This window comes from Etheostoma cragini, chromosome 14, assembly GCF_013103735.1.
Source record: "Etheostoma cragini isolate CJK2018 chromosome 14, CSU_Ecrag_1.0, whole genome shotgun sequence".
Taxonomy (NCBI): Eukaryota; Metazoa; Chordata; class Actinopteri; order Perciformes; family Percidae; genus Etheostoma; species Etheostoma cragini.
In genome coordinates, this window is record NC_048420.1 from 10783956 (window position 1) to 10809670 (window position 25715).

Sequence of the window (25715 nt, forward strand, 5' to 3'; positions counted from 1 at the left end):
GTGTCTTGATGTTTTATATTTAAATGTGTGCCAAATGATGCATGAAATCCATGAACAATGTATCCAACAATATGATTACCATCTCACACCTACAGCACAACATACATCATCTATGAACAGTACATATTCACATAGAGTTCAGCATATGAGATTTAGCTTGCTCTACATACATGACAATGTATTTGCCATGCATCATCATTGAGTGTCAAACCATGATGAAATTGCTGAGCTCATTCAGGGCATTTGCATTGTTCTTCAGCAGTTATAAATTCCTATATTTTGGGGAGGTAGGAATAACAGGGGAATCAAACAGCAATTGTAACCTGGAGAGTTTGATGGCAACTTGGTTGAAGTCAACCAACTGTGAAAGGATAAAGCTTCCAACATCACTACATTTTTGTTGATCCCTTTCAGGGCCAGAAACACACCCATCAGACCTTCAGCTTGTGCCACACAGCGCCAGGTGAGAGTTGCAAGGCATTTCTTTAGCCTGACAGACCGGCTGTTTTGCAAGAACAGCGGTGACACTTTAAGCAGCAGATTGTCAACTCTTTGAAGGCTGAAATTACTTCCATGGCTCAACTCATGCAAACAGACACATTTTGAGCTGGTATAAAGGGAGACAGTCGGGCTTCATACAGGAAGTCACCAAAGGAATGAAGGAAAGAGGGGCACTGCGTTGAAGGAAAAAAAAACATGAAGTGAACAGCTAAGTCCACTGACAACACTGAGGGTGCCTCTTTGTGTTCACAGGACAGTAAACTAAGTTTAAAAAAAAAAAAAGGTAAGAGCAGAAGGAATTCCTGGGTTTGACATAAAAATGCTTACCTTGAGCTCTGTGCTTGGGACTTGTTTTTAGAGAAACCTGACCTAAGAAGGGACACACACATACACAGCCACAAATGGAAAAGCTAAAAAATGGCATGCCATCATCCAGGGTGGATTTGGGGCGAAAAAAATCTTTCATTCCAGGCAGTGGAACTAACTCACCAATTTGTAAAATCCAATTTGTAAAAGCTTAAAAAGAAACAAAAAGTCTTATAGAAGAAAATGTATTCCTGCTAGGAACAGCATTGAGCTCCCACCTGCTCTTAATCCCCAATTCCACCCCTGGCCATACCTGAACAACACATTACAAATGACCCCTGAGGGCATCACTCACACACTGACCTCTACAGTCAGCTGCCATATGAAAGCAAATGGGAAGCGCTTGATGACCACTCACTAGTTGAGAAGACTTGCAGGTTTAATTTAAAAGAGCAGTCATTTGCACAACTTAAAGGTTAAAAGTTGCTCCGCTGGTCTAGTGTGTTATCAATGATGGAAAAATCTTACATTCTCTCACTTGTGCTCAAATCAGCTACTTTACAGAAAACGTATGGCTCATGTTCCATTAGGCTCCGTATTCAAAACATGGCTCCTTAAGGCTGCTTTCTGAACGTTTACCAATCTGGTACTTACTTGCACAGAGATAGTATCTGGCAACATGCAGTATTTTCAAACTAACAACTTATTCGCAGGAAGGATTACAGCCTACATCAAACTTAACTTCTCAAGACTAGTTATAAGATGCAACAAGCTGTACAGTGGTCATCAAAAAAACAGATGCCATGACAAATGACAGATACCACATTTAAAACCTAACACGGCACCACAACCTCACAATTAGTGACACACATCCTTACCTAAACCTGTTGTGCCATTGACAAGAAAAACAAACAAAATATGTGTCAAAAGTGACAACATGCAAAAGATATCCACAGACCAAAGCAACTTCACATTATGATCATTTTTAGCCACATGATTTTTTTCAAAGTCTAAGACTCAGGGACCACATACAGTTTATGGCTAACCTCTCAAAGACCAGTGGACAAAACCTTCTGGTATAACATTTCCAAGTGTGATATGTCTTTCACATCTAGCATTTCTTGAATAAGACTCATGAACTAAAAAAGACTTCTGACATTGAGCCTGGATATGACATTCTTCATTTTTGGCCTACCTGCCTGCTGCTCCTCCGTCAGTTGAATCCTGGCTCCCCGTCTCACTGGGTGTGCTCACTGATTTGGAGGGGGACACAGGGGTCGGGACTAAATAATGAAAATAACATGAATCTAACATTAAAGGCTGCAAAGAATGGACTGCTCAAATAAATTGGGATGAAATGCAACAAAGTAAAACGAGTGATGGACAAATAAAAAGAAATGTTCAAAAGAAAAGGGAGGGAGGGCAGGGCATCAAATGAATTGTCGATTTTGTATTTATTAATTTTTCAGCTCAGCTTTATTTGAAGATGCATTATAAATAACCTGAGCTAATAACAGGCGTAGCAGTGACCCAATTTTTTAGGTTTTGAGGGTGTTGTTGCAATTTCAGACCACTAGAGAACAATACTTGCAAAAGCTTACAGAAAGCACATTGGGGATTCAACCTACAGTAATCTATCCGATGTGTAAGGGGAAGCTATTTTTTAACAGCATAATTTTCCAAATTCATGTTTCAATCACATTTTGAAAGTAGGAATGGTATTTGTGTGGTACCCTGGGAGCCTATTACAAGTTATGATGCGCAAAAGGGTACACAGTGGAATAGAAAAAGATGATAAAAGGGAGTTGTGACACATCAAAGTAATTAAGAAAAATGTTCAGTACTGTCCAACTGCAATGTGCATAGCAAATAATAGAATCAATTTAGGATAAAAAGACTAATAGATCTAATGAATAGTATGTGTAACAAAGTTACTATAACTATCATGCAGAGTCATGGCAACACAGACAATAACATAGATAGAGAGAAACATACTTTATTTATCTGATCATTTCACTATCAGTTAGGCAGGATTTGACTGACCATTTTTAGCAAATTGCACATATTTGGTTGATGTGTGCATCTTATGTATACTAGTCTAAACATTTAAAAGTTCCTCAGAGCTTTTTTAGCTATTATATGTTAAACTTCAATATTATGCACATTGATAGCTGTGTTGTAGTTCTGATTGAACATTAGGCTCTAGATCACATTCAGTCTACCTTCACTGTAGGTATTGAAACAATTAGTTAAACAGTTTGCAGTACAACCATTCAATCATTGTTTAAGGTGTAAGAGTGTTATCTACCTAGTGAAGGCTCCGGTGAGATGCCGATACTCTGTAGCAGGGCCTCAGTCTCCCTGCGCTTGCGATCTAAGTCTGAATCCTCTGGGGTGGCCTCTCGCTTCTGTTGGCTCTCTGACTGCTCAGGATACATAGCAAAATATCACCTTACTCATCACGACTTAAAGGATAAACTAACCCATGCACATGCATGCACTTTTCGATCAAAAATTTCCAACACAAACCTTCTGCACACAGATTATTGTATGCATGTATGGACACACACAATCTCAGCCTTTTTTGTGTCACAATCAAACAAAAAGCAACACACAAACTAAACACAATACAGAGTGAGTGCCAGTTATGTGAATGTACTCACTTTTTTCCATACCTCTTTCTTCTTCCTCTCCTCCTCCTTTATCTTTTTTTCCTGCCTGATTTGGGCGAGGCGCTGCTTCTTACGCTCCAGCTCTGCTTTTAGGTCACTTTTGTCCGACATGGTGTCCTACGGGGCTTGAAGTAAGAGGAACGAACAGGGTTGAGCTACGTATGGCACTGTCACAATATGCTCTGGTTTCACTATAACATGATACAGTATAAAAGAGTGTAAGTTTATCCAATGAGCCTAAGTGATGCTTCAGAAAACCCACTGGGTGTGGCAGTTATACATCCATATACAGTAGATCCATATACAGTAGAGGGATTTTAATACTGGTGTGATACTTGTAGCCTACCTATTTTCCTGGAACTACTCCTGTGTGTGTATGCTAAAGGCAGACACTTCTTCTGTTCAATTCCTTAGTCAAATTAACAGAGTTATCATAAAAATAAAAAAAACTCACCACCAGTGTTACTATACTTTAATATGAACCATGGGTAAGGTTCAAAAGCTCAACGCCATTATTGACACTATTCCTGTTTATTGAACATACAAAAAATACTAGTTTAATTATTTAATTAAAAGCAGACTAAATGTAGTCTTAAGGCGAGGATCCAGAAAAGGCTGACTGACTTCTGCTACCTAGCACCTTGACCAGTGATTTTGCAAATGAATGGCACTTGACCCTGAAGGTTTAAAAACGCCTGCTAAAGCTTTCTGGAACAATAAATGGGAAAAAAAATAACTAAATGTACGCCGTATACAAAGTACAACGTATAACATAAAACACAAGCAGGACACAGGAAGAAGAACAAACCTCAAGGCGTTTGTTTAACTCATGCATTCGCAGCTAGCTAATCACAAATTTGATAGCGTTTGTAATGTACTCACGTTAATGCGTTAAGGCCTTGCCATAACTACTTTAGTATAACGTTAGTGCATTTTGATAACAAATATAACAAAAAGGGCACTATTTTATTGCAAATAACCGTGTAATGTACTGTTATTATTGTACTCGTACCTTGTCCACTCGTAGCCTACTGATTATGATGTGTCAGCCGGGAAAAATGCTGTCTCACTGCTGCACCCCGAAAGAGAAAAATCAACACATCCTCTACCTAAATCACACTGAATCGAGGTCTCTCGGGAACCACCGAATAGGTCGTTTAAACCTTTCGTTTGGCTATTGATAATAGTGGTAGCAAATAGAGCATTTCAGCAGCAGTTGACCCAAATCAAACATAAAACAGGTGCACCGCACGCCGATACATATCTAGGAGGAGTAGAATGATGTTTAAGGAGGAGAGGAAATCCCACCTCCTTTGACGCGCGCACTGTCGTCTCATTGGTTTTGCAACGCCGCCATCTTGTGGCCATTTGGAGAAGTGCTTTAGAGTAACGTTAGCCAAAAACTAACAAATATACAAATGTCGACACTTTACAATCACTGTACCAAAATAGATAAGTGAAAATTGTGAAGGTTGAACGCCCGGTTACTTTCTTTAGCGGGCCAATAATAGCTAAAACAGTGAAGTAGCCGCAGGTAAGTTAAAGGTGATACGGAGCAACGGTTGGACCAAATTTGTCTCTAAAGATCAGAAGAAGTAACAGCTATCTTTAGTGGCAATTTGGTAAATGTAAATGTAAATGTGCTGTATTTATATAGCGCTTTTCCAGTCTTAACAACTGCTCAAAGCGCTTTTACATCTACAGGGAACATTCACCATTCACACACATTCATACACTGTGGCCGGGGCTGCCGTACAAGGTGCCACCTGCTCATCAGATAAACACTCACACACATTCACACTCCGGTGCGCAGCACCGGGGGCAACTCGGGGTTCAGTGTCTTGCCCAAGGACACTTCGACAATGACTGCAGGGGCGGGGATCAAACCACCAACCTTCCGATTGGTAGGCAACCGCTCTACCACTGTAAGCTCCCCACATCTATGGTGAGCTTCTGATTCTATGGGAAAAGACCGGTCCCAGTACGATTTAGGACCACTTTAATCTCTCCTTCTTTTTGTGTAAAACTCACTTCGTGTTATCATAACTATCCGTCTTTCAAAATCTGATTTTGACTTCTGTCTGTCAAAATATACGCCGGTCTCGCGTTATACTAAACGAAACGTCTCACCTGTCTCTAAACTAAGCATTTCTCTAAACTTCATTTTCTTTTTTTTCTCTTTTATATCCAGTATGGTCATCATTATTCGGATTCAGAAACACAGTTCCAGAATTGTGAAATATTCTATGAAACTACAATAAAGGGGTATTTCACAGTTTTTTTCATATGTAGACCACAATTAGACCAGGTCCAGATCCGAAACCACTAGCTACACCTGGACTTGTCAAATCCGGACTAAATTATCCCAGATAGGCTAAAGAGTCTTAAATGGAAGAAAGGGAGAATTCACAGTTTTTTCACATGATGACAACTTTGAACAAGGTCAATGAAAACCACTATTCCTAGATTTCCTTGATCAAAACTGGACTAAATTATAAATAGCAGTTTGGATCCAACTTGGTCTACATGTGAATAAACTGTGAAATCTCCATTTCTTGCATTTTCACAAATAGAGTAAAGCTTTCATAACTCGACAAGTGTTTTTAAGAATATTTAACCTCTCAGGGATAATTTAGTCCAGATTTGACAAGTCTAGGTGTAGTGGTTTTGGATCTTAACCTGGTCTAATATGTGGTGTATGAAAAAAACTATGAAATCTCCCTTGCGTTAAATAAAGCTTTCACAAATCTAAAAGTGTGTTTTATTCATAATTATGATTAACCTATAAATACACTAAGAGGTTTAAAAAGCGGAGGATCAGCCATTACAGTGATACAGTTTTCTATGATCCTGACTATAAAACATTTGATTCGGCGCAATGTTTTTTTTCACTGAAATTACCGTAACCACACTGTTGAGCTCTGAAACCAATGTAAAAGCAAGTACATATTTCCTGTATTAATATCATTGCGTTACTTTGCATTTCTCACCACTAACGTTACCGTTAGTTCCATTGACTGTAAAATTAAATCCCTTCATTTCAACTTCCTCCTCCACATCCTCCAGTTCCAGGACTATCTTGTTGCTCATTGGTTGGTTTTGATGTCAATCCCTCCTCCCCCGCCACAACAACACACACCGCTCTCTGTAATGGAAGTTGTATTTGAAGGACATACACTTGCCGAGATGCAGGGAAGCTGCTCGATAAAACAACAATGGGGAACTCTTAACCAACATATTTGAATATTATTCATTTAACGAAAGGGTTATTGTACGTTACGACACCAATCTTAGCCCTGCTAGCTAACAGTCGTCAAACTGGAGCGTGCTGAAGACAGTAAGGACAATTCGTCCCCGATACACTGATTGTGGGGGTCTGCAAAGGACAGAAAAAATGAAGTTCGCTCAGTTTTTACTGAAAAATGGCGCTGGTATACCGAAACAAGTCGAGAGGTTTGCTAAGTTCTCCCCTTCTCCCTTATCTATGAAGCAATTCATTGACTTTGGTAAGTGTTTCGCGTGGTAGGCTATCGATTTTTCGGACACTGCATCATTGTTTCCGACACTCACACGGCTGTTGCACAACACACGTTATTTGACCTGGTCAGCACAATGTATGCAGACAGATGCCATTGTCATTGCATGTGTTAGCTAACGTTTATGTTGTTATTTATTGTGTATCAAACTGCACATGACGTTACCACTTTGAACTGTGGGTTTTGAGGACTAGTGACCTCGACAATAAAAAGCTAGGCTGATGTGGTTGATCTCTGCATTGACATAATGCAACCGATAATGTTACTTCTACCTAAGCAAATATAAATAAGTAATAGGTATCACAGATACTTATATTTTTTCATCATTGTTTTTCAAAAGGTTCCTCCTCCAAGGAAAGTATGTGTCCACTAATAATCCTGGACAAATTTCTTCTGAATAGTAATGTTTGGGAAAGGTTGCTGTTTTATATTTTGACAGGATGGGGTCAAAAGTTGGATGCTTTCTCGGTTATCTTTTCCCTGTCTTTGTCCCCTCATGTGACTGCAGGCTCTGCCAATGCATGTGAGAAGACATCGTTTGTGTTCCTGCGGCAGGAGCTTCCTGTCAGACTGGCCAACATCATGAAGGAAATTGATTTCCTCCCTGACAAGCTCCTTAGCACTCCTTCCCTGAAGCTCCTCATCAGCTGGTAGGATCTCTAGACTACATTACATATCTTTCTGTATACCCTGTTGTAACAAAATCAATGTTATTATAATAATTTGTTAGTTTTCACACATGTTTTCCTGCACCTGTCTGCAAGAAGAAAAGAGCATTACGGTGCAGAGAAACTAGTGTGACAATCCTATTGGATATCTATTGTTTTTTTCATTTTAAGGGTTCCCCGGTTCATTACAAGGTCATAGAGGGACCGGTCCTTGTTTTAACAGGGATAGGTATGAAACAGTCGTGTCTCAAAGCAAACTTCCTCTGGATTTCCCCCCTTGTATTTTTAGCTTCAGATATAAATTAGATCTACTCTGTATGTCATTACTCCTTTAGTTTTTTGGCAATTCAACAACTCAGAGAAGGCTTACAGCTGTGATGTTGCTGATTTTATCAAGGGTTATGTGAGTTTTGTGTTGTTTTCCGTTCTATTAAACACATATCAACTGTTGTCTGTTGAACTCGGTGGCTAGATGCTGTTGACCTGGGAGCATACACCCGTTTCAAAGTACACTGTGACCGGGTACATGTTGTAGAAAGTGAAAGGGTGTTAACATTGAGGGTGCAGCAAAGTGTAGGCAGATAAAGATGTCCTTTGCAGGTTTTCAGCTGTAAGTAGAATAGCTGTAAGCATTTCCATTTGGAGTTTGTTTTTCGACCAAAGCTGTTACTTCCCGGTAGTATCATAAAATCACAGTATTCTTTACCCTAGCATGTTAATTATGTTTGGTGCACAAGTGACATTAGGACACATAACAATAAGGTCATTACTCCGACCCCACTCTTCTCATGAAAGCCACACGAGTGGCTATATTTGGCCATGCACTGTGACTTTCTCTCCTTACTACTGCAGAGATGTTTAGATTGCCAGCAAAAGAGTTGATCTGTTACTTATTAATATTGTTGACGAGGGGAAAGCGGTCACGTCTGGATATTTCCTGCCAAGCTTGTGAAAAAATACATGTAAAAAAATAGTCTATTACAAGATCAACACCTGTTTACATGACAGCAAAGAAGAGTGTTAAAGGTCAGTTTGGGGGCAAGCTGAGCTGATTCTAAACCATTGCTAGCAGCACTGCTGTTCACCTTTTACCCAGTTTTCCTTCTGTGAGACAGTGAGTGAGAGAGAGAGTGTGACTCAATGTGGCTGGCACTCGAGTTGTCTTCGTGCACTGACCTACACATAACTTCTGTGATAAACCAAGCAACTAGTATCTAAAGAGAGTAATCTAACCATTTGGAAACGCTTGATGCCTGAAAAATGTCAACTTGGTACAACAACAATTCACTGCTCGCTGATTAGTTTTTAATGCTTTCACATAAATGTAACCATCAGATTGATAGTCATTCTGATGTACAGTAAATGAACTAGAGTCGAGTTCTATTTTCTTTTCAAATCCATCCTTTTGTGTCCACCAGGTATTCACAGAGTTTGCTGGAGATTGTAGACTTTTTAGAAAAGGATCCAGATGATAAGGATGTCCTGACAAAGTAAGTAATTTACAGACACTTTCTGGTACACACATTATTGCTTGTGTAGACACTAATGATATCCCAGTCTAGTTGTTTTCTTGGTGCTACCAATCCAGTTTGGTCATTCTTCAGTAACTGCCAACACCAATCCAATAACTCTGTAATTAGTTTTTAACTGCTTATGTTCAACGTCACACTGCAAAGTTACTACCAGACTGGTCTATATTCACGACGTTCCACTTCCGGGATTGCTCCGTTGCCGCCGGAAATTCCGCTGTATGTCCTTCTTTTCAGCCGTTACCTTCCGCTTTCTTTATGTTGGAATTATGAACTCCGGTGGATTTATGAGGACCATGGTTACTGCTCCTCAGATCTCTGCAGGGTAAATCCAGGCAGCTAGTCAGACTAACTGTCCAATCTGAGTTTTCTGTTGCATAACTAAAACAACCTTTGAACGTACACACGTTGCACAAAAACAAGTTCCTTCCCGGGTCTATTTTGCTTTGGCTATATACGGCCCAGCACAATTGTGATTGGTTTAAAGACATGCCAATAAACCAGAGCACGTTCCTCTCCTATCCCGGAATGCTGTGTGGCCAGACCCTCATCCACAGTGCCGTGGTCTGGCAATGCGAGACAAATATCAGACTCATGTTCACGTACCTTGTTGTACAGCTCCTGAAGGCCACTGTCAGACTCAAAGATTGACGATTGAGTTAAGTTAATGCTTCATTGCGCTGGCAAAATCCAACATGCTCCATCACTAAGACAAACCATTCATGCAGCTCAGTAACAGCAATCCTTCTTTTCAATTTCAATTCATCTGGTTTACTCAACACATATTTTAATATTTGCTACTCTGGTGTAGACAGATTATGTTATTAAAATGTTATAATCAGCACTGCAATAAAATAGGTTTACTTGTTCAACAGAATTAGCTCCTGGCAACAGGAAATGTTTGGCAGAAGATGTTCTTCTCGACATTGTTGTATTTTTTTTTCCACAAAGCTCAGCCCTGTTGTTACAGAATTGTACTATATTTAGCAGGCATGTGTGCCCAATGTCGTGCGCACTGATGTAAAGATCTTCAAATAAACCCGGTGTAGTAACCCACCCTCACATACTCACACTAATCCATCATGTCTTTGCCCTCAGCTTCACACAGACTCTGGTAAATGTCCGTAATCGGCACAACAACGTGGTGCCCACCATGGCTCAGGGTGTGGTGGAGTTCAAGGAGGCTTTTGGCGTGGACCCCGTCACCAACCAGAACGTCCAGTACTTCCTGGATCGCTTCTACATGAGCCGCATTTCCACACGCATGCTCATGAACCAGCACAGTCAGTATAGCACTCAGTGATTAACTGTGAGTTAATCAACACAGTTGCTCACTCGAAACACTATGGTTTGTTGTGCGGTGTTATCTAGTAGTATCTGTTGTACATGTTGTCTGTGTTTGTTTTTAACTCATGACTGCAGCATGGGTTAAGTGCCCAAGACAAATTTCCCACCTTTTAATCTGGATCTCATGTCATTATAACGTCAAAGTGCTATTAATGCTTGAGAGCAAGCATTAAAAAAACTATCACCACCCACTTTGTACTTTATTTTGTCTGATTGTATCTGATCTAGTCTTCTCGGATCATAGTCAATACCCAACATGCTTTGATAGCGTTTCCTTTATTGCATTAAATGATACAAGAGTTTATGTGTCAGCAATAGGTGTTTGAGCTAGTGTTAACATTCCAAATTAAACTCACTCAACTTGATATGTACTTTATATTTGATTTATTATTAACAAATGTTCAATGAAATGTGTCCATACGTGAGTCAAACACATTTCTTTCCCATTGTGCCCTGTAGCATTAATCTTTCAAGGCAGTGTGAACCCAGCCCATCCCAAACATATTGGCAGCATTGACCCCAGCTGTGATGTTGTGGAAGTAGTAAAAGGTGACGATGAGCTTCCTCAGATCCAATATTGCTCTCATGCTCACACACACACACACACACGCAGAATGGAAGTGGTATTTCCCACCGCTCGGTTTGTACAATTTCATGACTGTTTGCACTTTCTTTCTTGGTTTCACATTTTTTTAGATGCTTATGATACTTCAAAGATGTTGTGTGAGCAGTACTACCTGACCTCTCCTGACATGGAGATCACAGAAGTCAATTGTAAGAAGTTTATATTGTATCCGTTTATCCACATTTATGTCCGTTACTCTTACCAATTCTGTATCTTTCTTGGCTTACCTGGATATTTTCTGCTGTAGATGTTTGTGTTAGAGGATAGATGTACAGTATTATTCTTTGTTGGTTAAAGTAAAGCCCCTTGTGTATGTGTCCTGTTAGCTGGGCCTGCCAAGAGCTGGCATCAGCATCAGACATTCCTAACTATGACCCATTATCTACAGATAATGTGAAAACCTAAACAGAAATAGACCAGGAAAGATCAGTCCGAACATGTACAGTACCAGGGCTTTAATTATAAACTGTACATACTTGGCCAGCATGTTCTTGGCAGATGAGGTCTAGATGATTTAAATCAAAATGATGAATTAAGTTATTTCTTGTTCCTTGCTTCATTTTCCAAGAGTAGCTCTAATCTGGCTTTCCACTAATGTAAAAGTTTGTCTTGTCTCAGGTAAGAGTGAATCAGAGGTCTGCATTCACTCACTTTTCTAGTGAGGGTTATACATTTTACATATAATTAATATTATCCCATTTGTTGATAGCCAAAAGCCCCGGCCAGCCTCTCCACATTGTCTATGTGCCATCCCATCTCTACCATATGCTGTTTGAGCTTTTCAAGGTACAGTACCCAACAAGCCTGAAAATCAGACATGTATTATTCATCACCACGTTTCTATTTGCTGATTTTTGTAATCCACTTTGGATGTTTTTCTGTCAGAACGCCATGAGAGCTACAGTAGAGACCCATGAGATGGCCCCAACGTTACCCCCGATCAAAGTGCGAGTGTCACTGGGAACTGAGGATCTCACTATCAAGGTAGGACACGAAGACTGACTGGGCTGCAACTTTTGTACTAAAGGCAGAGACGGTGAAGGAATCTGCGAAAACGTAGTGTGCTTATTTGCCAAATTCTGCCATTAACTAAATTGTATGCATGTCCATGTGGCAACAAATACCATAGCAAATACATAAATGAAACATCGTTTAGATTTCATTAAAATGGCAAACGATAAGGAGCGGATGAATTCACCATGAGAAGACCCTTGGAAACCTAACATACCTCTTGTTTATTTTAGATGTCTGACAGAGGAGGAGGAGTCCCTCTGAGGAAGATTGAGCGCCTGTTCAGCTACATGTACTCCACAGCTCCAAGTCCAGTCCACATAGACAACTCTCGCAACGCACCACTGGTGAGACTAAAACTTTAGTGTTGATGATTGTCTTAATTAGTTCACTAGACTACATGCTTGCTTTCGAGTTTTAAACACAAGCTTTAAATTAGCGACTAAAAGTCAACTAGATGGTACATCGCCCTATTTTATTCAGGGACTTGCGCAACTGAGCATGGTTGTAAATTAGCTTATTACAAAGAGGGATACAGTCAGCAATTGTTCATCGGATTAAACTGTAACCATGAGATAAACTGCCGACCTGTTTACAACGAAAACCCCCCACAGTATCCACTCTATATTTTTTTAATTAATTGCAACTGCTCCAGATTGGCTTATCTGTATTGATACTGTAACTCTGTGATTTTCCCTTCAGGCTGGTTTTGGCTATGGCCTGCCCATCTCCCGTCTGTATGCCAAGTACTTCCAGGGAGACCTGCAGCTCTACTCTATGGAGGGCTACGGAACCTCAGCTGTCATTTACTTGAAGGTGAGAACTGCACTACCTTCAATCAAAATGTCAAAAATAACCTAAAAAGCCAAGTGTACTGTACAGTAAAGCTCACACATACATATACTGTCAACTACACATACTGGATCAACTGAGTGGTTGCAGATTTAGCGCCCTATCTCGCACCCGGCGCAAAGCCAGGCGCAAGCGTCCTTGCCATTTTAAGACTGATGCAGTTGACAATTTCCCATCCTGCTCCCACGTCTTTTAAATAGTAAATGCATCTGAGCCCATCTGTGCGCCGGCTGGTCTTACAGGGTTATTTGTTGTTATTTTAACGGTGCATTAGTAAAATGTGCTTAGGCTCGTGCACAGCGCGCGCACACAATGCTTGTTACACACACACAGGGAAGCGCAGCAGCACACATGCATACAAAAGATAAAAAATGGAAATCTGCCATCATAATAGTAATGCGCCAAGGTACAAAGGCGCCTGGCTGTTAAAGGGGATGGAGATGATATGGTGATTGGTTTATGGCATGTTACGCCCAAAATACATGACCAACGTGACCTTTTTAAACCATGCGCCCAGCACACAGACCCTTTTTTCCCTTTTTTTTTGGGCCATCAGAAATGGATTTGGACGTGCCCTAAATGCACCTGCACCATGCACTTCACGCTTTGCACTTAGATCTTTAAAATAGATGGAGTTAATACAGACAGTGTGGAGCTATTGTGTCATGTTGTAAGTCATAACTGACCACATGTTCCATGTCAGACCTTTGCACCTTTGCCATCTCCGCCTAAAGTAATGTACAGAGTTTTTATCGAGCAGAGAGGGATCTTTGTAGAAAAGCCCAATTAGAAACGACCTGGATCTGACTCTCATTTATGCAGACGTGTCTGTGTGATACGGATGCAGACTAATAAGTTGCCTTCTGCTCTGTATTACAGGCCTTGTCCTCAGAGTCAGTGGAGAGACTTCCTGTTTTCAACAAGTCAGCCTTACGACATTACCAGACGAGCATAGAGGCTGACGACTGGTGCATGCCCAGCAAGGATCCAAAGAATCTGGGCAGTTCCAAGAGGACTCTGTAATGGTGGACTGAGGGAGAAAGCGGAGGAAACTCTAGAATAGTGTCACTAAAATTATAAAAGAATAAAAAATAAAAAAAGGGTCCATGTTGGAAGAAATGGATAAACTTGTACTGTAAGTGGGAGAAGGAACCAAATGCTTTCAGCATGCCGCTGGACCTGTACGTGGAATGAGGATTTCCTTCTCACAACTCTTACATGGAGGAAAAATGCTCATTGTTGGTGTCAATAACCTGATATAAGCACCAAAATAACTGAGCTGAACTATTAGTACCAGCTGCCAGGCAATTAAGCAAATTCATTTCATTATACTATACGGTGATTGCAAGCTGCTAATTGCAATGGAACAAGTCAAGTATTAATGCCCTTTACCTCACTCATTACCTTAATAATAACATGGTTACACCTGTTTTGGTTATTTGGGGGGGGGGGGTTTAAATTAAAAATATATAATTTCACAATCTAGCAAGGCTAAAAAGGCTAGCAAATGGTATTTGGTTATTTCAATTGCTGGGTAAAGTTGTCATTTTGTAATAGGTTCAATGTGTATCATTGCCTTGGTAAAACCCAGCCAAAGCCAGCTGCAGATGGGGGACTTTTAAGTTAAACAGATTGGGAACATGTTTAACAACTCTAGCATAAACACAAAGTGAGCAAAGTCTGTTCCCCCACTTTTGTTCACGTAAGCATTTCAATCCTTTGCAACTTGCAGCATTTCTTTTCACACACACACAAACACAACTTCTGCATTTTGTTGCAGTTCAGTTCTCATACAACTACAGCATTTTAGATGCACTATAAGAGGAATTTACACTGCATGGTTTGAGTAAAATAGCATCAATGTAAAACCAGTTTTTATCCAATGTAATTGTTCCATTTTTAGTCTTTCAGCTTCTTCAATAAGAGATGTGAACATGTTTGATGGAGTTCCGTAGAGCAAAATGAGAAAGTGCCTTTCTGGAGAGGTGGAATTTTTAAACAGTATTGCGACATATTTGAAGTTATTATGTGTGGTTAAACTGTGATTAATTGTATTTTAACTGTAAAACTACCAAGTTAAAGGTGCTCTAAGCGATGTCACGTGTTTTAGACAACATTTGTTGTAACATACGGCAAACATCTACTCACTCTCTGCGAGCTGCCTGTCCCGAGAACACACTGTAAAAAACCGTGGTCTCTGTAGACAGCCCAGGGTCCACACACAGCAGCAAAAACAAACTGCGCCAACCTGCACCACGAAGCATACACAAACAGTGTTCCAGCGTTCCAGCCAATAACTGACAAGGAGGATTTGGGGGTGGGGGGGTAGTGCGCAGAAGCACAGAAGAGAGGGGGAAGCTAGTCTCGTTTGTATGAAAATACTTCCAACGTCAAGAAGAAGTAACGTCACCCAACATCGCTTAGAGCACCTTTAACCTTTACAATAGTAATTTCACTCTGTTGAAACTGGTGAAAAGTTAATTGCAGTAAGTAACTAAAATACACACTTTTACTGAGAAAGTTTTCAGTGTTTTTTAAAAGAGTAACTGTCTAGAATTGCACACAGTCCTTATGGTAATGTCACCCTACGTGTTTTGTAATGATGCATGTGTGTATATTTATGTGACTGACTTTAGCGGGTGCGAAGGACTGTGTAAAATGTTAAATGTTGCACTGCAGAAAACTGTACCTGCACTTTCTGTGATAAGTGTAGCAGACACAGACAGTAACATCACAGGCAGATGCTCAGACAAAGCTATGATGAAGTTGTATAGATATAATGGGCATAGTATGGCATTATCTTTATCTAACAATTTTACATATTCCATGCCCCCATTATACCACCCATTTGCCCATTTTGTAGCATTTAGAATTGTCTTGAGATCTTGTTGATTAAAATATGAACTCACCAATTTTAGATTTTTATGATTTATGAACTGTCTGGACCAACAGACATGTCTGCAGGGTATGGTGTTCCTGTACTAAAGTTGTGGTTCACCACTAAAAGGTCCAGTGAACTTAGAAAATAAAAGTTGTTCTTGTCAATATGTCATTTCTTATGCCTTTTGCAGATCATTGTGCGCTTATGAACCTCACCATGTACTTCTATTCTAACCAGAAATATCTGTAATTAGAAATTAAGCTGTTTGTAGAGTGTAAAGGACACAGTACGCACCAAGTTGTTGCCTCCTCATTGGCCCCCTCTCCCTCAACAGCTTGTTTTCAGGAAACTTTGTACTTCTGTCACTGTTGCAGTGGCTTTTCGTGGCCAGCTGCCAATAGGGGTTTGAGAACAGGCTGTCCTGCCCTGTTTTGCCCCTCCATTAGTGTGCCCATACATGTCACGCTCTATTGCGGTTGTGTTGCTTTTCTCTCCTTGTCTCTCTCAATTGTGTTTTCCAGTTCATTCAGGCACTATTGGCATGGCGGCAATACAAATACAACATTATGCAAGCACATTCTCGATAATAAGAGAATAAAAAACAACCTCACTGCAATGTCAGAATAACTCCAGCGGTGGAGTTCAGTTAAATGTGGAAGACATTTTTCTCTTCCTGTTATGATAATGTGCAGTTCAAGAATATAATCTTTCTCTGCCTGACTTTTACTGGTCTATTTTAGGAGCTCAGGGACACAGGCCTGACCCTTGAGTCATCCTGACAATGTTTTCCCCACAGAAGACTTCTGGTACACTATGCAGACATACAGAGCTCAGCCACACCTGTTTGGGTATGAACTATGGACTGCCATAAGGTTCGTGTTAATTAGACCAACAGCACACTACAGGTACAAGCAACTGTTAACAACTGTGCAACTGTGTAAGATGATGAGGTCACTAAGTGTCATTTAATTATTTTGCTTGAAAAGATACAACACTGCCCTCCGTGTGCTCGGGTATCTTCAAAGAATGAGGAAACTGAAAATTGTTTTAACACTCAAACACATTTCCTTAACTGTTGCGTTTGCAGGGAAAAACTACAATCTTTTGTTTTAGCCATACCTTTTTAGTGACTAAAACTTTATAATTCACGTTTTCTATCATTGTATTTGTGTGCACTGTATGATTGAGCTCCATTGCCTTCGTCAGAGCCTAATTCAGCCTTCATCTTGGTGTTTCCTGAGGCTGCCAGTTTATTTTCTCCTCTAACAAAAACACTATGCAATAGTTCAGCAGAACCTCAACCTCTCTCTCTCTCTCTCTCTCTCTCTCTCTTTCTCTCTCTCTCTTCAGGCGCAAGCCTCAGTGTTGTGGGCGCTTCCCTGTATTATACACTAGCATTATCTCATCCTGTTAAATTAAACCTAACACCTGTATAAAATAGACTGAGATGCTCCCATTATAACATTGTGCTAATGTGAATGTGCCCTGGTCACAACTAAAAGTCTACCTGAGACTTTTCAAAGTTGTAGTTAGTGGTCTTCCTTTAGGTGAGAATCTGCAGTACATTAGTCAGAAAACAGTTCAAAGATAACATCTGATGTTTGAGTTGAGGTGGACATAAAGATTGACAAGGGTATTAAGTTATCATTACTGTTTTCCAGAGTGACAAAACAACCGGTCCGAGTGCATGGCTACATGTGCAGCCCACTGGAAAAACAAGCACTAGCTATGGAGGGCTTTGTCAAGTGTTTGTTCTGCAAATAGCTGAGTATCACAAGAGCATGTGCTTGAGAGGGAGCATTAAGGCAGGTTGCCAGGTAGATTTGGACTCTCCCAGGAAGCACTGTGATAGAGAGACAAGCAAAAGACAAATTGTCTTTACTTTAAAAGAGACAGGTAAGGCTCCTCTAGAAGGCATAAATAAGAATAAAATATAAAATGATAAAAGGACTACAGAAAGAGAGGTTCTGGGGATAGGATGGTGGTTCCATGTGACCCAGTGGATGCTTGTTATATATATATAACACTGTATGCAACACTGTATTTCGTTGCATTGTACCTGTACATGTGTGATGACAATAAAGTTGAATCTAATCTGATCTAATATAAATATATATAATGTCATTAGCACAAAAGCATTAGTAAGTTGCTATTTTCTCACCTCTCCCTTTAATCTCTGCATGCTTCTAGTTGAATATATTCAATTGAATCATAATTTGTAATTACTTGTATGGTGTCATGTCAAGTTTCTACTGTCAAACACTAAAGAGGGATTTCTTATATTCCAGACAGAAGCCTCTAGGAATGATTTTTATGGAAAAAATATAAAAAGCACACATTAGCATCAGCTCCAACTTGCCGCATTTTCACTCTCTATAGTCTGCACACAGGAAGTAAATGTTTCTATTCAAATCGTCAGATGACAGACTGCATGTTGGAGTACCAAACAGCAGTTGAATCTTATAAACAGAAGTGTCTTCATCAGTACAGTATCCCCTCAGGTTCCAGTAGTAAATACTTCTTCACGGTACATGGCAGAGACAGCTGTGCTACACCTCTGTGGCAGAGCCTACCCAGTCTGGCTCTGACGGCACATCTGGTCAGGTGGAGCAGGCTGCGAGGTGTGTTGGAGCAAACAGTGAACAAGGAGTTGTAGAAGTCTTCATGTCGCTGAGGAAGCAAAACTATTGTAATGTAACTTGAAGTATTGGAAAAAGTCAATGCGTGACACTCTGACTTAATTGTACACTAAAAACACAGTTCATACTGTCCATGTACAGGAGATTATTTCACTACCTTGTAGCAGTCATCAGGAATGGCAGCTCTCCACTTCTTTGTGGCCTTTAAGTGTTCATAGGAGTTGACCATGATTTCTACTACTTCAGGGTAGTCATAGCATGTCTGCAACACCTGCATAAAACACAAAATACAAAACATATAACCCCTAACATGAACAAATCCCGATAACATAATAAGTACATTACAGTTGTGCTCATAAGTGTACATACACATAGTAAAGTTGACTAAAAAGAGGAATAAAAAGACACCTTTTTAAAGTAATCTTACATTTCTTTTTGAAAAATCCATCCTTTAAGGACACCACTTTTCTTTGTGAATGAATAATGTGTCATAAATAAATAAATGTTCTTCCTTAAAATACAGGGGACATAAGTATACACCCCTCTATGTTAAATTCCATAGATGCAGATAGATTTTTAGTTTTAAAGGCCAGTTATTTCATAGATCCAGGTTACTGTGCATCCTGATGAATCCCCTTGGCCTTTGGAATTAAAATAACCCCACAGCTTCCCATACCATTCACCATACATAAAGATAGGCATGGGGTACTTTCCATAAGATCACCTTTCAATGCAAATCAAACCAGCTATTAGGCTAACTGAAATACAACCATGCTAATCTCTAGGCATGGTGAAGAATATTAGCTTCTAATATGATCATCCATCTTGTTTAGCATTGATGCAATTTTTCCTGGGTGATAGTGTGGGAAAGAACAGGCCGCTGAATACCAGGGTGGGGCTCTTTCAGGAGGAAGGCGTAGATACTGTATTAAGTATCATTTGATAACATCAGTCCACCTCTCTGTACCTTGTGGAACTGGGGTGGGTAGATCCGAGCTGTGCTATGGTTGAGCAGCAGCTGATAGCAGAGTTTGGGTATGGCCATGGGCCTGACATCAGTCACTTTGAGGAGATATTGTATGGGTGCACAGCCATTCATGTCCATCTTATGAGTATCTGCTCCGGCCTCCAGCAGCATCTGCATCAGGACATGATCACAGTTCCAGGCAGCCTTGTGAAGAGCTGTTTTATAGTCCTCTTCTCGGAGATTGGGATCTTGAACAGAAGGGAAATGTTGTGGAAAACAAAACTTAAAAATCTTCATGGTACACAACAATGACAATAGAAAAGTCAGAAAACACACCTGCGTGGTGGTCCAGCAAGAGGCGACAGACAAGATGGTGATCTTGGCTATATATTTGTTCTTTAGAGTCAAAAGCCCAGAAGCACGCAGTCATCAGGGGAGTCTCCTGGAGAGAGTTAGCTGCATTCACAGATGCTCCATGAGTCAAGTAGAGAGCCACCAGCTCTGGGATGCCGAATCTGGCTGCTATGTGTAAAGGTGTGTCCTCCTCATTGCTGTGGCTTGGCATATTGACGTTTGCACCTCCGTGGGGGAGCAAAAGCAATTATTATTTTGTAGTTTTAGATGTATTTGCACTTTCATCCATCTAATAATAATACATATCCATCTAGACATGCATCCTTCCCCACTGACCTTTGGAGATTAGCTGCTTGGCACAGTCCACAGACTCCCTGGTGATGCAGTAGTGCAGTGGTGTGTGGCCGCTCAGTGATAGACTGTTGACTTTTGCCTTGTGAGCCAAAAGCAAGGCAACACAGTCGCTGTGGGAAACCTCGCAGGCCACGTGCAGTGGTGTCTTCCCATTAGGCATCCGGTTGATGGCTGCACCTTCCTGAAGGAGCACCAGTGCTGTTTCCACTGCATTATACATCACACATACATGAATACCCATCGCCCAGGAATTCTCCAGTTTGTAGCCTGGGAGCCAATAACCTGTAGCAAATAAGAGAAAACAGGTCCTGTCAGTCTACTTTCTCAATCAGGAGCCCAGTGAGTGATGGAGTCCTACAAGAACACACTATCTTTTGGCAAATTTGGAACTGTACTGTATGGATATTTCGCATGACAGATTTGAACCTATTGGGACCCAGTTAGGGAAATTAACAATAATTAAGAAAGCTTTTTTTTTTTCTCACAAACTTTAACTTAAAATTCTGCATAGTTAGTCATTAATATTCAAGGTGATAGAGAAAGAGTTTACACTTTTATTGCAGTATGTTTAACCCCCAATAGCCTGAGGATGCAAGTTATTATAATTCAACTCGTGTCTACAGTGTTTCTGGTCATTTCTGGCTTTAGGATCCAAAGAGATTTAACACCACCTAGTGGAAAATCTACAGAAAAAAATCTTTGTTGTAATTGACATTCAGGAGTTGTTTACAATCTGTTTTCCTGAAGAAATGCTTTGTGAAAACATATGATTTCTTCATCTTTCTGGCCATTAATGGTTGATATAACATGACAAACTAGTTTATCATCATTGTGGATGTAGATCAGTCTCATGCGACTTTCTCCATACCTTGTTTGTACGAGGCCAGCACCATGCTGGGGTCTTCCACCTCCAGCACCGTGTCAATGTCAAGTTTCCCGGTACGCAGAATCTGCATGACCTCCTGGGCATTGTTGGCCTGCAGAGCCTCCAGGAACTGTCGCTTCAGCTGCTTGACAGCCAGTTGTCTGGGGCTCAACTCCTCCATGTGTTCTCTTGAAGAAGGGCCTCTCTCCTTCTATAACACTGCCAAACCGGCCGGCTCAAACTCTAACGTTCTCCACACAGCACGAAAAAGATTGAAAATAAACACAAAAATAGTGATAATAAATGTGTCTATCATACCCACACTGAAAAGCCTCCATAAGCTCACTCATCAGATATGGAAGGTGTATGAGGAAGGGAGACGGAAATTAAGACGAGTAACAAGTGACAGGAGGGAGCCGTCAGAGAGAAAATAGCCGTGGAGTAAAAGTAGGCTGATTATAAATAGAAAGGAGAGAGGTGAAGGACTAGAGAGCTACAGCTAACTGTGGCTGACTCCCGAGCAGCCAGCCTGCTGAGATGTCCACTGATAGAAAGTAACAGGCCATGTGAACATGACATGTGGATGGCAAAAGGTTTCTGAGAGAAAACTGTGCATTATCTTCTACTCTATTACATAGACATAGAAGAATTAAAAAGTATCACTTATAAACACTCATAACATGAATTTGGCACACTGTTTGGCTACATGGGACATAGAGTTGTCTCTAGGTAGCAAATGGCCACTAAAAGATGTAGAGAAAGTCAGACACATGGTGAAAAAAGAAGAAACAAAAAGACTATGGACAGTGACCGCACGTTTTATTCTTTGTGACAGGTAGCTGCCCTCTCAAACTTTTCAGAATGCAAAAGAGAGCAAGGTAATGACAAAAATGAGGAGAATAAGTACAGCTTTTTAAAAGAGTGAAAGCATGGCTAGGAGTTTGTGGTGATTATCTTTAGCTCTTTACGTACATTAAAGACAGACCCTTCCAGACATTATTCAAACGCCTACCAGGAGCACCAGGGTCTCATCCACACGACGGTTTCATCATGCCCAGGCAAGCTCAGTCAAGCACATAGAAAAGATCTGGAATCACATTTTGGCCTCAGGTGTGACCTTTAAGACTCCTCAGCCCTCAGACAAACTGTGCACACACACTGACACAATAGAAAACAAGGCTTCTTAAGGATTCGTACAGCGTATTGCTCTCAATGTTTTACTATACATACAAAAGAGTCAAAAGAGTGCAGTCGGCAGACTGACTTGACAGGAGAGAGGAGGAGGGTATTCACAGAAAGGTTCAAGTGTTACAAAATATTTCATAAGAATACATTATGAGCAGTTTATTGGAGTTGGAGCACTGGAGCAGCACTATGGTTATGTTTTGGGAAATCCACATGCACAATGGGGGAGTATTACTGCATTTTCTTCTCACCTTAGTTTAAATCCTTCATTTGATAACAACCAGTTTAATCTAAATCACTTTTAATGAACAGGTTTGAGTAAGTTTTGGCAATAGGAAATCATCATACAATTCTGGATAAATCATTGTAAAGTGTTAATAATACTCTTATTGTTGTATAAGTTATCATAAATAGTGGTCAGTTGCTTCATTAAATACAGAAATAAATAAATAATAACATTAACAAATCAGCAATGCCTGTGTTATTACTGTGGCATTGCATTGCATGGAGGTATCTATCTATTATTCGTCTTGTTCTTAAGCTGTTAACAGTTCACCAGGCAGGCCCCTTGAGACTACAAGGAATCAAAACAAACGCTGCCTTTCATTACATCACGGTGACACTGGTGTTGCTATAGTTACTGTAAGCCTACGAAATGATTATCGGGAATGCTCAAGAAGTAACACAGGGAACATGTCTCTCAGTTAGCGTCATAATCCTAAAAACAAGAAGTGCATAAAATATATTTGTCAAAATAATTACAAAGGTATATTTTTTTATCTAACAAGTAAATCAAAACTGTTCAAGTCTTACTGAACCAGTTTCATATGAAAATTAAATGTATATTGCATTTAACGGGTATCATTTCCAGTGTAACTTCAGTAGTATCAGGTGTGATAATCTGTAAGAAATTTCTGGATTCACTGCATCTGTCCTCCATTACAGAGATGACTCAACTACATGGCAGCATTCCTAAATATTATTCAGAATTTTTCAAAGTAATTTGCATGGTGAACTTTGACCTGCAATTTTCATGAAAAAATACAACAATTAGAACTATGTAGTCCACTGTATGTGTTTCGACACTCACACAGAAGCAGGTGGATTTCTGACAAATTCTACTACTCTAGAATTTCTAAAGGCAGCGCCGGGGTATTACTTTGTTATTGAGAGAGGATATAAAAAGAGGTCAAAAGCAGGTTAAAAGCAGGTTAAAAGCGGTGTCAAAGCAACATTATGCATATAAGCAGAACGTTTCATTTCAACATTTTTTGTTTGTTTTTGTGGTACAGGCTTGGTAAATTAAAAATGTCATGATTACATTGTACCTGAAGTCTCCATTAGAACCAGTCCAATGAGTTACAGTATGTCCTTAATTCGTCATTCATACTTGGTGAACTGCTTAAGTATGATACATGTGTACTGTTGGAAGCATTGGACAAGCCAGTGCAGAGGCTAAATTTACAGTATGTGCACTTCCAGTGTTCTTGCAAGTACTGAGAGAGTTTGTTTCTCCAAATGAAACTTGGTTACCCCTTCAGATTCCATTGGAAAGTTCCAGTTTAGCCTCCTTCCATAAAAGTAAGCAGCATGAGGACACCCCGTGGTGGGAGATGAGTACTGCCTCATGAATTTCTCCACACAGGCCTGACATGTATGTGCTTTGTCAAAGCAATAGAGCGATTTCACTGATCTATGCAACTGAACAGGATATACATAAGTCTATTAAAATGGCACATCAGACATATTTGTATCTGTATTTATCACTGTACATGTTCATGGTCTTTATGTCTACGAGTGATGGCTAATGCAGACGGCTCTGAAGATGATATAGGATGAGAGGAAATTTTCACACTGGATATGAATAAATAAACATGATTTACAGCAATAAACAGAAAAAAATAGATAGAACTGAGTAAATCCTTAAATCTTAAAAGAAATAGGATGGGTGTAAAATGACAAAAAGGAACGGGGCAGGATCCTATTATCCAGCTGCTCATTTTGGTTTCATTTTCTTGGTGAAAAAGTCACTCGACAATCTCTGACAGTTGGGTGTGTAGCTCCACCACTGAGAACTAATTGAACTATTGAGCAGGTGTCCTACAGGGTTCATTTCTGGGGCCTGCTGACGTTCTGTTCCACAAGTTGCTACTTGGTGTGGTGCTACAGTAACGTGGGAGGTGATTTAACAATTTAATTCACTCTGCCGTGCTTTCTTTGCACGCAGCTTACTGCTGCTGCTCTAACTCTCTCTTCTGTAGCTTCTCACGCTGTTTTTCCACTTTCTCTTGATTTCTCTTGGCCTTCTCCATCAGAACTTTAAGGTCTTTGATCTTTTTCTTGATCAGGGCACGGTCCTGGGAGGAAGTAACTCCGAGGGCCTGGAACAAATAAACATGCATAGCATATTTTTTCTTCCTATATACTGTATACATATGCCAATTTTGGTTCCTTTAAAATAAACACATAACATAAACATAACATTTATTTTTTTACATTTTACAGTTGATATATACACTTGTCATTGCAAAGGACAAACTATGAAATGGCAGCACTGTTTCTAAATTCCCTCCAAAAATATGTTTGGCATTGCTATACTGCAATTTGTTGTTCTCATTGACATGTATCCTGACATTTATGGGCTATAATATATATGAACGTGAACACAATATACAGTATGTATGAACTTTTACCTTTAGCTCAGCACTCTCCAGCTGTAGCAGCTGCTCTCCATCTATGTTTTTGGCAGTGAATTCAGGGATGTGGTGTTCTAAGTTGAGGCCCATGAGCCAGCGGGCCACTTGCTGGGAGGTCCACTCTGTGATGCTTCGGTTCTGCCACTGATACTGCTTCTGTCCCTCGTCTAGGATCTGAACAGGGAGGGAGACAGACAGGGACAGAGACAAAGATGCGGATAAGATGCCAAACATTTCAACTTTAACATACAATTTTTAACCATGTGCCAATAGTATAATGTTTAATAAACGCTTGATGAGTTCAAAAGAAATCCACAACCCATTTAAGGCAATTATATTCTGTAGCGACACATGTTATTATGTGTTGAAATCATTCTTCACCATGAATGATGAGTGGGAGTGAAACACAGCTAAAATGGGTTTTACTCAACAGATACAAAAACATGCATGCAAACACAAGTCTCACCTCGTCATCTATCATATCCAGACTCTGAATTTGGCAGCATTGAAAACAACAGAAGATGACTGAGTTGTTAACAGGGGTGAAAAACAATACGGCTTATGCTACAGTAGCCTAGACCAGCATTTGTATCCAATGAGCCTGAACTGGTGCCTACATTTTTACAAAGTTGGTGTTTGTTAGTTCTTGTTGTGGATGAGAACTGACAAGGTATTCTCATAACTAATACATTATATTGCATTATAAATTATCAAATGGTTATTAGTT

At 40.1% G+C, this 25715-nt stretch overlaps 4 protein-coding genes across 32 annotated transcripts in view; 1 reads left to right on the top strand and 3 right to left on the bottom strand.

Moving 5' to 3' along the window:
- The window catches only part of LOC117956923 (cytoplasmic dynein 1 intermediate chain 1), a 54982-nt gene extending 50167 nt beyond the window's left edge, over positions 1 to 4815 (bottom strand). For 2 of the 19 annotated variants that reach the window (XM_034892298.1, XM_034892296.1), the window contains exons 1-4: positions 4492 to 4814; positions 3483 to 3604; positions 3116 to 3230; positions 2003 to 2141 (exon numbers count right to left, since the gene is read on the bottom strand). In XM_034892298.1, coding sequence (XP_034748189.1) covers positions 2003 to 2141; positions 3116 to 3230; positions 3483 to 3590 — 362 coding nt within the window. In that variant the 5' untranslated portion in view covers positions 3591 to 3604; positions 4492 to 4814. Of the gene's footprint in view, positions 1 to 828; positions 875 to 1685; positions 1692 to 2000; positions 2142 to 3115; positions 3231 to 3470; positions 3605 to 4491 lie in introns of all 19 variants that reach the window. The other 17 variants (XM_034892301.1, XM_034892300.1, XM_034892286.1 and 14 more) reach the window with 16 other exon arrangements.
- Positions 4816 to 6585: 1770 nt separating this feature from the next.
- On the top strand, positions 6586 to 14628 carry pdk4 (pyruvate dehydrogenase kinase, isozyme 4). Of its 2 annotated transcripts, XM_034892312.1 has the most exons (11): positions 6588 to 6985; positions 7524 to 7665; positions 9102 to 9173; positions 10311 to 10495; positions 11019 to 11108; positions 11256 to 11333; positions 11894 to 11970; positions 12070 to 12168; positions 12429 to 12542; positions 12898 to 13011; positions 13927 to 14628. In XM_034892312.1, exons 1-11 carry the CDS (start codon positions 6874 to 6876, stop codon positions 14068 to 14070), a joined length of 1227 nt encoding a protein of 408 aa, XP_034748203.1. In that variant the 5' UTR covers positions 6588 to 6873; the 3' UTR covers positions 14071 to 14628. The 2 variants fall into 2 exon arrangements, 1 of the variants encoding a protein (XP_034748203.1); XR_004659402.1 differs by lacking the exons at positions 12070 to 12168; positions 12429 to 12542; positions 12898 to 13011; positions 13927 to 14628 and having other exon boundaries at positions 6586 to 6985; positions 10311 to 10521.
- Positions 14629 to 18063: 3435 nt separating this feature from the next.
- Positions 18064 to 21606, bottom strand: asb4 (ankyrin repeat and SOCS box containing 4). The gene is made up of 6 exons (XM_034892311.1): positions 21111 to 21606; positions 20225 to 20524; positions 19871 to 20113; positions 19535 to 19782; positions 18725 to 18838; positions 18064 to 18598 (listed from the first exon to the last, which is right to left on the bottom strand). The coding sequence occupies exons 1-6, from the start codon at positions 21286 to 21288 to the stop codon at positions 18410 to 18412; spliced, it is 1272 nt and encodes a 423-aa protein (XP_034748202.1). The 5' UTR covers positions 21289 to 21606; the 3' UTR covers positions 18064 to 18409.
- A 303-nt stretch (positions 21607 to 21909) lies between these two features.
- ppp1r9a (protein phosphatase 1, regulatory subunit 9A) overlaps positions 21910 to 25715 on the bottom strand; it is a 48355-nt gene continuing 44549 nt past the window's right edge. For 6 of the 10 annotated variants that reach the window (XM_034892274.1, XM_034892275.1, XM_034892282.1 and 3 more), the window contains 3 exons: positions 25455 to 25478; positions 24986 to 25162; positions 21910 to 24673 (listed from right to left, as the gene is read on the bottom strand). In XM_034892274.1, the coding sequence (XP_034748165.1) occupies positions 24521 to 24673; positions 24986 to 25162; positions 25455 to 25478 (354 nt within the window). In that variant the 3' untranslated portion in view covers positions 21910 to 24520. The remainder of the gene's footprint in view (positions 24674 to 24985; positions 25163 to 25454; positions 25479 to 25715) is intronic. The other 4 variants (XM_034892283.1, XM_034892281.1, XM_034892280.1 and 1 more) reach the window with 1 other exon arrangement.

Excerpts from the sequence above, each read along its gene's own strand:
- asb4 (XM_034892311.1), bottom strand. The coding sequence starts at position 21,288 with ATGGAGGAGTTGAGCCCCAGACAACTGGCTGTCAAGCAGCTGAAGCGA. Across the intron at positions 19,783-19,870 it reads CTTGCTGGACCACCACGCAG|ATCCCAATCTCCGAGAAGAG; the intron begins GTGTGTTTTCTG and ends CTTCTGTTCAAG. Across the intron at positions 18,839-19,534 it reads ACCCACCCCAGTTCCACAAG|GTGTTGCAGACATGCTATGA; the intron begins GTACAGAGAGGT and ends TGTTTTATGCAG.
- pdk4 (XM_034892312.1), top strand. The coding sequence starts at position 6,874 with ATGAAGTTCGCTCAGTTTTTACTGAAAAATGGCGCTGGTATACCGAAA. Across the intron at positions 11,971-12,069 it reads TGCTGTTTGAGCTTTTCAAG|AACGCCATGAGAGCTACAGT; the intron begins GTACAGTACCCA and ends TTTTTCTGTCAG. Across the intron at positions 12,169-12,428 it reads CTGAGGATCTCACTATCAAG|ATGTCTGACAGAGGAGGAGG; the intron begins GTAGGACACGAA and ends TGTTTATTTTAG.